This window comes from Adiantum capillus-veneris, chromosome 27 (assembly GCF_014529385.1).
Source record: "Adiantum capillus-veneris isolate H3 chromosome 27, ASM1452938v2, whole genome shotgun sequence".
Lineage (NCBI taxonomy): Eukaryota > Viridiplantae > Streptophyta > Polypodiopsida > Polypodiales > Pteridaceae > Adiantum > Adiantum capillus-veneris.
The window spans coordinates 30,788,074-30,801,631 of record NC_140957.1 but is presented as its reverse complement, the minus strand read 5'-3'; the positions used below and the strand labels follow the sequence as shown (position 1 = coordinate 30,801,631).

The following is a 13,558-nucleotide window of genomic DNA, read 5'->3' as shown; positions in this document are numbered from 1 at the left end:
GCGGGCCGGGAGTCACAACAACAATTATTTTACAAGCATACAACCAAACGCTCCCTAGGCATCGGCCTGCGTCGTTTGGAGGTTTTCTAGCATACAACGAAACGCTCCCCAGGCATCGGCCTGCGTTGTTCCGAGGTTCAAACAATACCCAAACAGTATTTCTCACTTCTCCACCCAGGAGTAAACTCATCAATCAATGAAACCAGTATTAAAACCACAGTCAAACATTTCAAATCGGCACCAAGACAGGTTCAAAACAGTTACCATCCATTTCAAACAAATTCCAAATAGGATCACCAAACAAGTTCTCAAACAGATTTCAAACTTAAAAAGCAATCTCAACATCAATCGAGCTCGAAAAGTCGATTGACTTTCCATCCTAAAACCTGCATCAAAAATTAGGGTTAGGTTCATTCCATAAGGTCGTAGCCGAGCACAGCATGGTCCATCAGCTCTTGGACAAACAGTGTTTCTTTGGCGGCGACGGTAGTCCCAAGATAGCAATCGCACTCGACCTCCAAGGTCATCTGATCGTGAAGAGACATCTACTGGGAGATGTCGAGAAACTTCAAGTTATAATCTGCTAGGGTTTCCATGGCAAGCAATTCAGGATACTCCACTCTGCCAGAAGTTGCACTTTGAAGGAAGATGTCAAAAACTATACAACTTCAGGCAAAAGTTTTCTTGAAAGCTTGCCAAGTCCTTGGAAGTGTGCGGCTTGGTAGCTGTTGTAACTATGTCAAACTTTGTAAATAATTAATTTATTTACGAGAAAAGAATTATCTAATTAGTTGTGTGCACATCAGAATAGATCTAGCAGTTCTGGGCCCTCAGGTGCGCCCAAGTTTGGGCCAGAGCACCTCAGGGAGACACTAGCAGAAAATACCCTGAAGCCATAGTGATTGGGAAATCGGGTCTTCAATGAAGGGGTAGATAGTAGCCTCAGATTTCAGGCTCAGAAAAATACGCGTGCTAGTGCAAGCACATGAATGAGATGGGGTCCTTAGAACAACAGTAACCCTAAGGCCTGAATTATTTTTACGGCCTTAGAATAAGTCAATTAAATTATCTTAACTGATTTGTGCTTGGACCAAATGGCCGGACAAGTGCGAACAGGTAATGCCAGAGCAGTGTCGGTACGGCATTGCGTTGGGGAGCAGCTAACAATTTTATTAGTAGCATCTGTGTGTGCAATTGTGAGTTAATTTGCACAATTCATTAATAGCCTAGCGACTTTTAAAAGTGAAAGTTGAAGGGTTTTTAAAGTTATTAAGTATGCCAAGTGGCACACTTAACAATGCAAAACTGCTTCTCTCACTCACTCACCCTCTCTCTTCTCCTAGCGCCCCCTCTCCCTGATGGCTATTTAGGAGGCCCCCTTCCCCACTTCTCAGTGTTGGCAATGCTCCTACCCCCCCTATTGTGAGTATGCTCTACGCATTGGAGCCCTCCATGGAAGCTTAAGAGCAGCCCCTTGCGACATATGTGGTGGCCTCGTGCTCCCATTGTCTAGAACAAGGGTTCTCATAGCCATAGCCAGCTTTCGGTAAAGTTTCATCGCAAGAAGTTGCAGCGGGCACTCTCTCCATAGAGTGTGGTGGCTGTAAATTCTCTGTTTTCAGCCCCTAATCATCTCTTCTAGGGTGAATTTCAGCAAAATACACATAGAATCTAGTTCTTTTCTACCTATACTATGCATACACAAAGTTTGGTGCGATTCCATCATGAAAAAGGTCTCTATTTCGGCTTTGGTAGGTGCTCAGGTAACATTTTCAGGTTATGTACAGAAAATTACAGCAAGCATGTGTGCGTGCATTTTGCGTGTTTCTCCCTTGTTTTTGTTGCAGGAATGATTATGCAAAAAAGGACACAGTTAGCGAAAGGTAGACTCTCATTTTCGAGAGCTTCATTGAGTTTTGTGGAAGATAAGACTCTCGTTTTCGAGAGCTTCCCAAAATCTCATAGCAGAGGGAAAATCCTCTTAGTATTCTGAGAGTAGCTTTCGCACTCTCTCAGTCAGAAGCAGAAAAGAAAGAATAGAGGACGGGCAATTGCCCCGTTCCTGTGCTGGTAAAGATTTTCCCTTAGTATAAAGATAATCTCTTTATGGGGGGGGACCAGCCCATCTTCTGGTCCCCAATGAAGTGTCAAGCTTTCTCTCTCTCTCTCTCAAATTCTCTTGAGTATCTGAAGTACAATTAAAAGTCAGTTTACGCTTCCGTATTTTTGATACAGTGGTATAAGAGCAAGGTCATCTCTCTCTTGCTTAAGGGATTGATGACTCTTGGCAGACTGCAGAAATGGGAGGACGCGAGATAGAGTTCTCTCTCCTTCAACAGCAGGTGGTAGAGCTGCAAAAAGCTCTCTCCCATCCAGAAGTCCAGAAGATTCTCCATACTCTTGAGAAAGGGAAGGAGAAAATGCCGATGGGGTCGGGAGAAATCCCGCAGAACCCAAAGGCGCCAGAACCAGGAAAGATCCTTTGATTGGAACCTCCCGCATGCACGAGAGGCAGAGGAAACCTCCAGAACGTCATGTGCAATTTAATCCAAAGGTTCAAGAGCAGGATCCTCCTGATTCCCCTCAATTCTCTTTCATGAAGGATTTATATGACATAGTCGCTTCGGATGACATGTTTCTTGATGATCCGTCGCAGCAATAAGTGCATTCAAGGGAAAGGACTCCTATCCACAAGGAGTCTAAGCATAGAAAGAAAGAGCACCATAAGAAGAAACACCACAAGCAGAAAACATTTAAGTCGGGAGACAAAGATGTGAAATTCGACACCTACAATGGACGGCGTGATAATGACAGCTTTGGCTTTCATCCGCCAATTTGAAGTTGCATTTGCAGAAGGGAACTTTAAAGAAAGATCCAAGCTTCACCATGTCAGTATGTACCTGAAAGGCACCGCCAATAGTTGGTGGTTAACCCTGATCTTAGAAAATCACAAACCCAAGATTGGATTGTTTTCAAGAAGGAGTTTTACGCACAGTTCCTTCCTCCAGACTATGAGGAAGAGGTAAAGAAAGAATGGGATCGACTCTCACAGTCAGAGAACGAAATTGTTCCACGCTATGTGGATAGGTTTTGGGACATTCTCTTGAAAGTCACTCCATTTAAGAAGATTGACGATTCGGAGAAGATGCGCAGTTTGAAGCAAGATTGCATGAAGCCTTGCAAAAGGCTATGAAACTTTACCCTCAGAGTAGCTTGCAGATACTTATGGATCCAGCTCGCATAGCTGATTGAATACATGACAAGGGTGCTCCTAGGAAGATGGTGCAAAGTACCTAACACGCCATGGGAAAGTATTGCCATGGATTTTATTACGGATCTTCCTAGATCCAAGAATGGAAATGATGCAATCTGGACTATAGTAGACAAATTCAGTAAGCAAGCACATTTCCTTCCAGTAAAGAAGAAGATCAAAGCTGATCACATGGCTAGAATATTTCTAGCTCAGATTTTTTAAAACCATGGACTGCCAAAGACTATTGTCAGCGATAGAGATCCCCGCATGACTAGTCTATTTTGGCAGCATTGTTTGAAAACTTGGAAACTAAGCTTGATTTTCCATCAGCTTATCACCCTCAAACAGATGGTCAAAGCGAAATCGCTAATGCCACTGTTTTAGATCTCCTCAAGTGCTATGTTTCAGAACGACAATCCGAATGGGAACAGTACTTACCGATAGTTGAGTTTGCATATAATAATACCATCCATTCCTCAACTGGTAAAACTCCCTTCGAATTATTTATGGGAAGCCACTTTTACTTCCTATTATGGTTACCAAAGAAAACATCTTCGCCGCAGATGAATTTGTGCGCAATATTGATATTGACATAGTTACAGGGGATGGAGGGGACGGGCCCTAGGGCCGGGGGACGGCCGTAACTAGGCCAGGGACGAAAGGGGACGCCTTGGGACGGTCGAATCTCTGGCCGGACGGGCAGGTCGCAGGGGGACAGGGGCGGGGACATACCAGATCGGACGAGGTCGGACGGGGTTGGACGGGAACGGCAGCTTTCAGGCGGGGTTAAAGTAGCCGTTTATGACCGTTTTAAACGGCTGTTTGCAGCCCAACCGCCATATTTTGGGGGGCCTTGGCCCTTGGGAGGCTATAAAAGCCCCCTTGGGCCTCTTAATACTTATTCCAATTTCCCTCAAGCTCAAGCTCTCCTCTCTACTCAATGCTCAAGCCTCATAGCCTCATTGCTCAAGGCTCAAGCATGACCATTGACTACTCTACACTCTACCCTTGAAAGTTGAGTCTCCACTCTCAAGTCTCTCCCTCTTCTACCCACTTTGAAGCTCTCCTCTACTCTCTCTCCACACAAGCTCTCCTCTAATTCCTCTAACTTCTAAGCTCTACTCTCTCGAGTCTCTCCACCATCATGTCATCTCAAGCCAACTCCACTTCTCAAGCCGATTCTTCTCGAAGGAGGCCCGTCGTGCAAACGTGGTCGTGGTGGGATGAAGTAGACTTTAGCACGCGTGGCAAAGGTGGCAGTGCAAGACCATGGACATGCAAGCCTATGCCCATACAAGAGAACGGGTGGTTCAAACAAAGTGCAAGCCCATCTTCTTCATGAACCCGGTCACGAGGTGAAGTTTTGCCCCCATGTAGCTCCCAAGAAGAGGTTGGATCTTCTTGAGAAGCTCACGGTGTATGAGGTTGCGGAAGCGGCCAAGAGGGGCCGTTTTGTTGCCGTTGATACCTCCGCCACGGCGACACCGCGAGAGCAAAGGAAAGCCAACCTTAACGACATCTCTCGAAGCTTCAAGAGCCATGCATCTACACCATCCTCTTCCGTTCCGCATCGCCAAAGCACTCTCAACGAAAATTGGAATCCTAAATTGAAGGAAGAGATGGATAGGTCGGTTGCCCGATTCTTCTTCCACGACCACATGGCCTTCCATGCTTCGCGGTGAGTTTCCCTTGGCATATGCACATGGCAATCTTCCATTTTGTATTCATCATGGGTTATAACTTCTCGACTCTCAACTCTCCATACTAACACAACATGCTCTATTTGTGTGGATAGGTCTCCATACTTTCGAACCATGGTTACGAAAATAGGGGAATATGGCTCCTGTTATGTGCCACCTTCATCGGAGAGGCTTCGCACCACCCTCCTTGAAAAAGAGAAGCTTGCCGTGGAGCAAGCGGCCCGAGCAACAAAGGATTTGTGGGAGACCAATGGCGTCTCTCCTTGTAGATGGATGGAGCGACACCCGCAAGCGGTCCATCCACGGGGTGGTGGCCTACTCTCGGGGGGAGATGTACTTTGTGGAGTCACATGATGCATCCGATAGTGGCAAGGCCGCCGAGATGCTTGCTGCTGAGTGGACAAGCACCATAGAGATCACCGGCCCGGAGAATGTCCTTTGTATGGTTGCAGATGGAGAGGCATCAAATAGGGCAGCCGGAGCTATCATTGAGGGTATGTATCCCAACATCCATGTCCCATTTTGCATGGCGCATTGCCTCAATAACCTCCTCAACGATGTAGGGAACTTGTCATGGATTTCACCCACCATTGGTGACGCCTCTCGAATTGTCTCCTTTGTGCTCAACCATCAAAAAGTGCGCCATGATTTCTCAAAGAGGAGCCACTTGTCCTTGCTCAAATATTCAGAGACAAGATTTGCATTCAATTGGCTTATGCTAGGCCGCTTGTCTACATGTGACGGAGCCTTAAGGGGCCTCTTTCTCGATGATGAGTTCCAGGCCATGCCGGAGTCTACATCAACAGTAGGATTGAAATGCCGAGAATGGGCTGACGACGCCGCTTGGTGGGAGGAGGTGAAGACTCTTGACGCCATGGTCAAGCCTATTCTACACCTACTTCGAGTGGTGGATGGCTTGCAGCCATGCATTGGCAAAGTCTACGAAGCCATGGATCGGATGATAGAGGCACTTGAGAAGCTTGTGCCTGACCCTGTTCAATATGCGGAGATTCATGGCTTGTGTGAGTCGAGGTGGAATGGATACTACTCTCCACTTCATGCCAAAAAAACTCTCTTTAGTTTTTGCCGTTCCGACCCTCGTCCCCGTTTCCTGACTTTTGCCGTCCCGTCCCGTCCCCGACCCCGACCCCGACCCCGACCCGCTGTCCCATGTAACTATGGATATTGCCTATCAACAAGTAAAGCAAGCGATTCTACGTACTCAAGAGCAACAGAAGAGAAAAGCTGACAAGCACAGAAGGAATCTCAATCTTGAAAAAGGACAATATGTCCTGCTTGGATTTGAGAAAGCTAGATTGAAAAAGCGGGTCAAAAAAGGGGAAGTCGTAAAACTTTCCCATAGATTTTACGGCCCTTTCAAGATTACAGATAAAGTCAATGACGTGACTTTTAGATTGGATTTGCCTTCTCACTGGCGCATCCATAATGCTTTTCATGTAAGTCTCCTCCGACCATATGTTGGACCTCCTCCAGTGGCGCCAGAACAAGAAGAAGTCGAAGATAATACCACTCTGAGAGACAACTAAAGTCGGGGAGCCTACATCGAAAGTATTTAGTCAAGTTCAAGAATTACACCCCTTTAGTTGCAAAGTGGATGATTGAGTCCTATCTTAAGGACTACCCAGACATCTTGCATAATTATGTTGACGCTCTAAAGTTGAGGTCAACAATTTAGAACCAAGAGGGATGTAACTATGTCAGAGTTTGTAAATAATTAATTTATTTACGAGAAAAGAATTATCTAATTAGTTGTGTGCACATCAGAATAGATCTAGCAGTTATGGGGCCTCATATGCGCCCAAGTTTGGGCCAAACCACCTCAAGGAGACCCTAGCAGAAAATACCTTGAAGCCGTAGTGATTGGGAAATCGAGTCTTCAATGAAGGGGTAGATAGTAGCCTCAGATTTCAGGCTCAAAAAAACACGCGCGCTAGTGCAAGCACATGAATGAGATGGGGTCCTTAGAACAACAGTAACCCTAAGGCCTAAATTATTTTTACGGCCTTAGGATAAGTTAATTAAATTATCTTAAATGATTTGCGCTGGACCAAATGGCCGGACAAGTGCGAACAAGTAATGCCACAGCAGTGTCGGTATGGCATTGCGTTGGGGAGCAGCTAACAATTTCATTAGTAGCATTTGTGTGTGCAATTGTGAGTTAATTTGCACATTTCATTAATAGCCTAGGGACTTTTAAAAGTGAAGAGTGGCACACTTAACAATGCAAAACTGCTTCTCTCACTCTCACCCTCTCTCTCTTCCTAGCGCCCCCTCTCCCTGATGGCTATTTAGGAGGCCCCCTCCCCCACTTCTCAGTGTTGGCAGTGCTCCTACCCCCCCTATTGTGAGTATGCTCTACGCATTGGAGCCCTCCATGAAAGCTTGAGAGCAGTCCCTTGCGACATATGTGGTGGCCTCGTGCTCCCATTGTCTAAAACAAGGGTTCTCATAGCCATAGCCAGCTTTCGGTAAAGTTTCATCGCAAGAAGTTGCAGCGGGCACTCTCTCCGTAGAGTATGGTGGCTGTAAATTCTCTGTTTCCAACCCCTAATCATCTCTTCTAGGGTGAATTTCAGCAAAATACACATAGAATGTAGTTCTTCTCTACCTATACTACGCATACACAAAATTTGGTGCGATTCCATCGCAAAAAAGGTCTCTTTTTCGGCTTTGGTAGGTGCCCAGGTAACATTTAGCCGACGTGCGTGCATTTTGCGTATTTCTCCCTTATTTTTGTTGCAAGAATGATTATGCAAAAAGGGACACAGTTAGCGGAAGGTAGACTCTCATTTTCGAGAGCTTCCGTTGAGTTTTGTGGAAGATAGACTCTCGTTTTCGAGAGCTTCCCAAAATCTCATAGCAGAGGGAAAATCCTCTTAGTATTCTGAGAGTAGCTTTCGCACTCTCTCAGCCAGAAGCAGAAAAGAAAGAATAGAGGACGGGCAATCGCCCCGTTCCTGTGCTTATAAAGATTCTCCCTTAGTAATAAAGATAATCACTTTATGGGGGGGGACCAGCCCATCTTCTGGTCCCCAATGAAGTGTCAAGCTTTCTCTCTCTCTCTCTCTCTCTCTCTCTCTCTCTCTCTCTCTCTCAAATTCTCTTGAGTATTTGAAGTACAATTAAAAGTCAGTTTACGCTTCCGTATTTTTGTGACAGCTGTAGACATCAACATCTGCATGGCACTGTCTCCGAGAAAAACGGCAGCTCGAAACAAACCTTGGATCCTTCTCTTGCGAGTGATCTTAATGGCTTATGCCCTGTAAGACATGAGCGGTGACGATGGGAGCGCGCCCGATGCGCGATGAAGTAAGGGTGGGAGTGGCTAATAAGTCCGGGTTGGAATGCGAAGATACCTCAAATAAAATTTCCAATCCGGGTTGGAGGGCAAAGATCCCTCAAATAAAATTTCCAATCCGGGTTAGTCTGCTCTTTTGTAGGACCGGTATGCTTTCAGAAAAGCACACGCCTGATGCTCTGATACCACTGTCACAAGACGGACACCACGTGCCAATAGAAAAGAACGGATTGAACAAACTTTTAGCACTTCAATAAAAACAGAATTGAGAGAGAGGGACGACACGAGACACGGAATGGCGGAATTCCACCCCAGAGAATATTGGCCCCAAACCTTGGCGCCCCTTTCGGTATTTCTTTATATTGCATCAACTCAGTACAAGCCAGTACTCCAAACTCTGCACCCTCTCCAAGAAGCATCCCAGAGAATGAGCCCTATCCTCATACTTAAAGGCCCTTGGCCTAAAAGCAATTACAGTGAAAAGTCTTCAAACTCAAAAGCATCTGGTCCAAAAGCAAAGCCAAAAAGCTGCCAGCGTAATTTATGGAAATCCGTACAACTGCCACGTCATCAACCAGCGCAAAACGCGAAAATCCGTACAGCTTGCCACGTCATCATGCTAGCGCAATTTTGGAAATCTACCACGTCATCAGTTGATGGGCTTTATTTTAATCTTTATGTCACTTGGTGCCCCATCGCACGGGGTCCCCATAAGTTCGTAGGACTTCTTCTTCTGTTACTTGTTCTTCTTAGGGTTTAGGCCCCTCGGCCAGCATCTGCAAGTTGACTCCATTCTTCAGGGCTTTGACATGTCAGCAGTTTATTACACCATGGTCCAAGGTGCCGCTGATGTACCGCAAAGTACGTTGGGCACACTGCCAATGTCGCTTACGAGGTTGGGTGTTGAAGGAACTGAGGATAGAAACTGTGTAACAGATGTCAGGTCGGGAATAAGTCAACCATACGAGGCAGCCAACAACATTCTTGTTCTGCTCCAAGTCAATCCATGGGGAAGGATCGTGAAGAGGGATATGTTCTCCCCGAGCTCAAGAGAAGTATCAATCAGTCTGCAACCTTGTATTAACCTTTGAGCAAAGTACAACTCTCGAGGGTCCTCTGCTCTCACACTCTGCGTCAAGATACCCTGTAGAGTGAGGCCCTTGGGTTCCTTTTATTCTTACAAGGAATGCTAAAAGCAAAGCCCCAAAAGCAATTACAAAAGCAGTTACACAAAAGCTTCTAACTCAAAAGAAGTAGGCCCAAAAGCAGCCAGTGTTGTTCGAGGAAATCCGTATAGTTGTGCCACGTCAGCTCTATCAGTGCAATTTACGGAAATACATATGTTATGCCACGTCAATAGCCAGCGCGATTTGCGGCGTCCGTACAGCCAGCAGCCAGTCCGTTTTTATTGTCCTAGTGTCCCTAGAGCCCCATCGGATGGAACTCTGTAAGTTGGAACGCTTATAAGGTCATGCCACGTCATCAGTTTGTGACAACTTCCAGTATTTTTTTATTATTGCTTCGCAAGGGTACAACTACCCGAGGGTCGAGCTCTCCAAGACACTACATTCACATGCCCTCTGAAGAGTGGCCCTCAAGACCCTTACAAGGGATGCCCCCAAAGCTCTCATCCAAGAGCACTTGTCTCTTAAAGCTTCTGCTCCCAAAAACATGCACGTAAACAGGCAGTCTCGACCAACACAAACAGGGAAATCCGTACAATAATGCCATGTGGCAACATTGCAATTTTCGAGATCTGTAGTACAGTGCCAAGTCAGCAGCACATCCGCAAGTCTTTATTTTCTGATGGTTAGGACCCCTCGGCCGGTGTCCACGAGTTCTTCAAGTCAGTGGGATCTGCCACATCACAAACTTGTGACAACCTGTAATGCCACATACATATACAAGGCAACTGTGGAGAAGAGAAACCATTTAGGTAGAAAGAGACAGAACATCTGAGAATAAAAGTGAGAGTATCTCGGAAAGGCTCTCAATGCTGATACCAAACTGCATATACAAGTGCCCGAGGGTGGTCCAGCATAGATGTGGCATGGCCTCGGTGGATAGACCCCTAATACACACGACTGCTACTGCTATTGCTACAGCCATCTCCTGCTCGCAAGACCTCTAACTCGTCCTCAACATCGGTACCATCCCCAACATGCTCTAAAAGTATAAATTATTCCTCCTAGAAAGAAAGAAATATGGAGGGAGAGATCCACCACTCAAGGTTGTCACAATACGAGGCTGCCCTCTATAGATCATTGGATCTCTCCACTCCATAGCCTGCACCTCATATGAGAAGCTCTGCCATTGCATGATCACATAGCCTAGAAAAGGCTGCCCTAAGGAAAAAACTGCAAGATAACAAACCCTGTTGCCCAACATCTGAAAGGCAAAGCACCAAAGGAAGGATAGCCCTTCTGCCCCTACTGCCCAGCAAAAACGCCAGGAGGCTGACACAAAAACGCAGGTTAGGGCTGCCCTCTTGCCAGCCTGCCAAGAAGGCTCATCAGCCCCCGAAGGACTGGCCTATGAGGGGGGGGCCCTACTAGGCTATAGTATATACTACAGACAATAGATAAGGTGACGCACCCAACCTCATACACAGGCCCAAAGCTGGCTGACCAACCCACCCTCCCAGCCCCACGACATCAGAAAATAGGGAAATGAGGGAAATAAAACCAGTAGGGCCCCAAAGGCATCTGGGAAAAATAACCAATGACTAGGGAAATATCCCTAGCACCCTAGCCCTAGCACCTGCAGGAGGCTAAATGGCCAAGGACAGCCAAAACCCCGGGCTACACTTGGCTAGACATAACCCGACATGAGAAAAGTACCTCACTCCAACCAAGCACAGCCACAAAACAGCCCTCACTCCCTATCACTTGTCCGTGGGAGATACCGAAACCAACTAGACGAATCTAGAGAGATGACAAACTCAATATTACCCTGATATGATAGAGTTACAAGTCATGCACCAAAAAACATGCCCTTTTGGGTGATCTAGGTGGGAGGCTGGATTAGCCATGTTCTAACCCACTCTGTACATTGATAATAACCTCTGACTACTCATCAGCGGCCATCGTAAACTGGACTATTCTGGGTGATCAGAGATCTCCTCGATTTATTCCTTGTGGCTGCCCACATAATGTGCAAGCTGCCGAATCTTTGTGGGAGCTTTGTGTGCTGGTTGTGATCACAAAGTGTGCGCACTTGTGTAGATCAAAGTTATAAGGCTAGAGTTGTGCCATTCCCATGTATCTTCCACTAACCAGCATAAATTCATTATATCCTTATCTCAATACTTTAAGCTTTCAAAATCTTCCAAACTGAAATACTCATTCATGTCAAAAAATGTATATGGTATGAATGGAGAAGAAAACTCAAATACATACCATGCCACCCACATCATCCAGCTACAAAAGCCTTCACTAATCAAAGTGAGGTTACTCAAACTTCTTCAACTACTTGTAGAACGGCCATGTCCAACTCAAACTCATTTACCACTAAAATTCAGGCGCAAGGCATGACGTGCATTTATACATTGATAAACTGAAAAGTCTGAGCAGCATGCACAACTCATCCTAAACATTTTCTTCCAGCTCCTTGCCACCTTGCACTCGACAATGATCTTTACCACTAACATTCTATCTTCACTAAACAAAAGAAGTTCCTCATGTCAAATGCTTCAAAAGCACTCCACATAGTAATCATTAAAAATGCATTTTTGGAAGAGGACGATTTATTCATACATATATACATCTACTTCCCTCAGTCTCTGCCTGACGGATGAGGTCAATAACATGTGATAGCCTTGCCATTTGCTCCTAACTTAACCACTGTCTATCCCTTGTTCTAAATCGCTAGCCCTATACCTTTGGTTTACAGCTCTATTCCGGTGTATCGGGTCACCATCAACAGTTCTGATATGTAAAAAATATGTTGAATTCCGCAGGCCATGAACAAACAAATGGATACCTTGGGAGGGAGGATGAGGTCCAAGTCAGCATCAGAAGCCTGTGTAAAGCGGTCACGGATGGTACGCCGCAGTTTCTTGCGATCGGCGCCAGAGAGGCGTTGTAGTGCTTTCACTTCACTAGGTTTTTTGAACATGACGTGAAAGGCGTAGCAGAGGAGAAAGCCCGACTGCTCTTCTCCTTCTCTGATAAAATTAAGGATCGCTCACGTCCTGTCTTGAAGACTCCAAAGTCTCACAGCAAAGCTTCTAGGAACTTCTGGTGCCAAATGGGCGCAGCTCATCAACTTGACAGAATGAAAACCTGCCGTGTAAAACTCAAGTGTAGCATAATTTCCTAAAAATGCACTCCGGGACTGTAAATGTGCTTGACCTTTGGTTCTTTTTAACCTACCAATTTTCAAATCAAAAGTGTCTTGCAAAACTTTTACTAGGAAAACTTGCGGTTGGAGGTTAGCTCTTCCAAGTAACTCTATGTTAGACCTAGAGCCAAAAGGCCATATATTGCATGGCCAACTAGCTCCACCAACTGGTCACCAATACAGACACTATCAGCACCACCTATGCAAGGTTATTTTTCCTATTCAGCTTCCAAAATGCAATGAGTGAGGTTGAAAATCAGTGTGTTTTGAACATGGTCTAGCAAGCCTTTCAAAAGTGGCCTTTTTCTTAAACGGAGATGGGAATGGAGGGAGCTTTTGAAGGGAGCTTTTCCATATTTTTGTTCAACTAAGCAAAAATAAAAAAAGCTCGCTTCGCTCCAAAATCAGTTTTCGGAGCAAGCTTTTTTTCTTAACCCCTCAATCTCTCTCTCTATATATATGTGTGTGTGTGTGTGTGTGTGTGTGTGTGTGTGTGTGTGTGTGTGTTGAAAAAAACCAAGGTCCAATGTATTTTAACCAGCTGAAATTTTAAAATCTCGGTTAGGTTTTGGGCTTGCCTTCAAGAAAACCCAAAAATTTAAACAAGTATTATTGTAATTATCGGCAAATCTCGGTTAGATTTTGAGCTTGCCTTTAAGAAAACCGAAAAATTTACACAAGTATTATTGTAATTATCGGCAAATCTCTGTTAGATTTTGAGTTTTAGTGTAATTATCGGTAAAAGCTTCAAAATTTGACCTAAAAATCGAGAGAATTTTAAGTTTTCCTTATTTTTACCGGTAGGGACAATGTATTTTTCTAGGCTCTCTCTCTCTCTCTCTCTCTCTCTCTCTCTCTCTCTCATGCTCATGTGCGCCCACTTGAACATGAGCATGAGAGAGAGAGAGAGAGAGAGGACTCTCATCTGTTCTGCCCGAAAGGCTA

At 45.4% G+C, this 13,558-nt stretch overlaps 1 protein-coding gene across 1 annotated transcript in view; it reads right to left on the bottom strand.

Annotated features, from left to right (window-relative positions):
• LOC147421725 (eukaryotic translation initiation factor SUI1 family protein) overlaps positions 1–12,521 on the bottom strand; it is a 42,837-nt gene extending 30,316 nt beyond the window's left edge. Inside the window, exon 1 of the mRNA XM_086502428.1 lies at positions 12,254–12,521. Within this exon, the coding sequence (XP_086358554.1) occupies positions 12,254–12,388 (135 nt within the window). The 5' untranslated portion in view covers positions 12,389–12,521. The remainder of the gene's footprint in view (positions 1–12,253) is intronic.
• Positions 12,522–13,558: the final 1,037 nt, after the last annotated feature.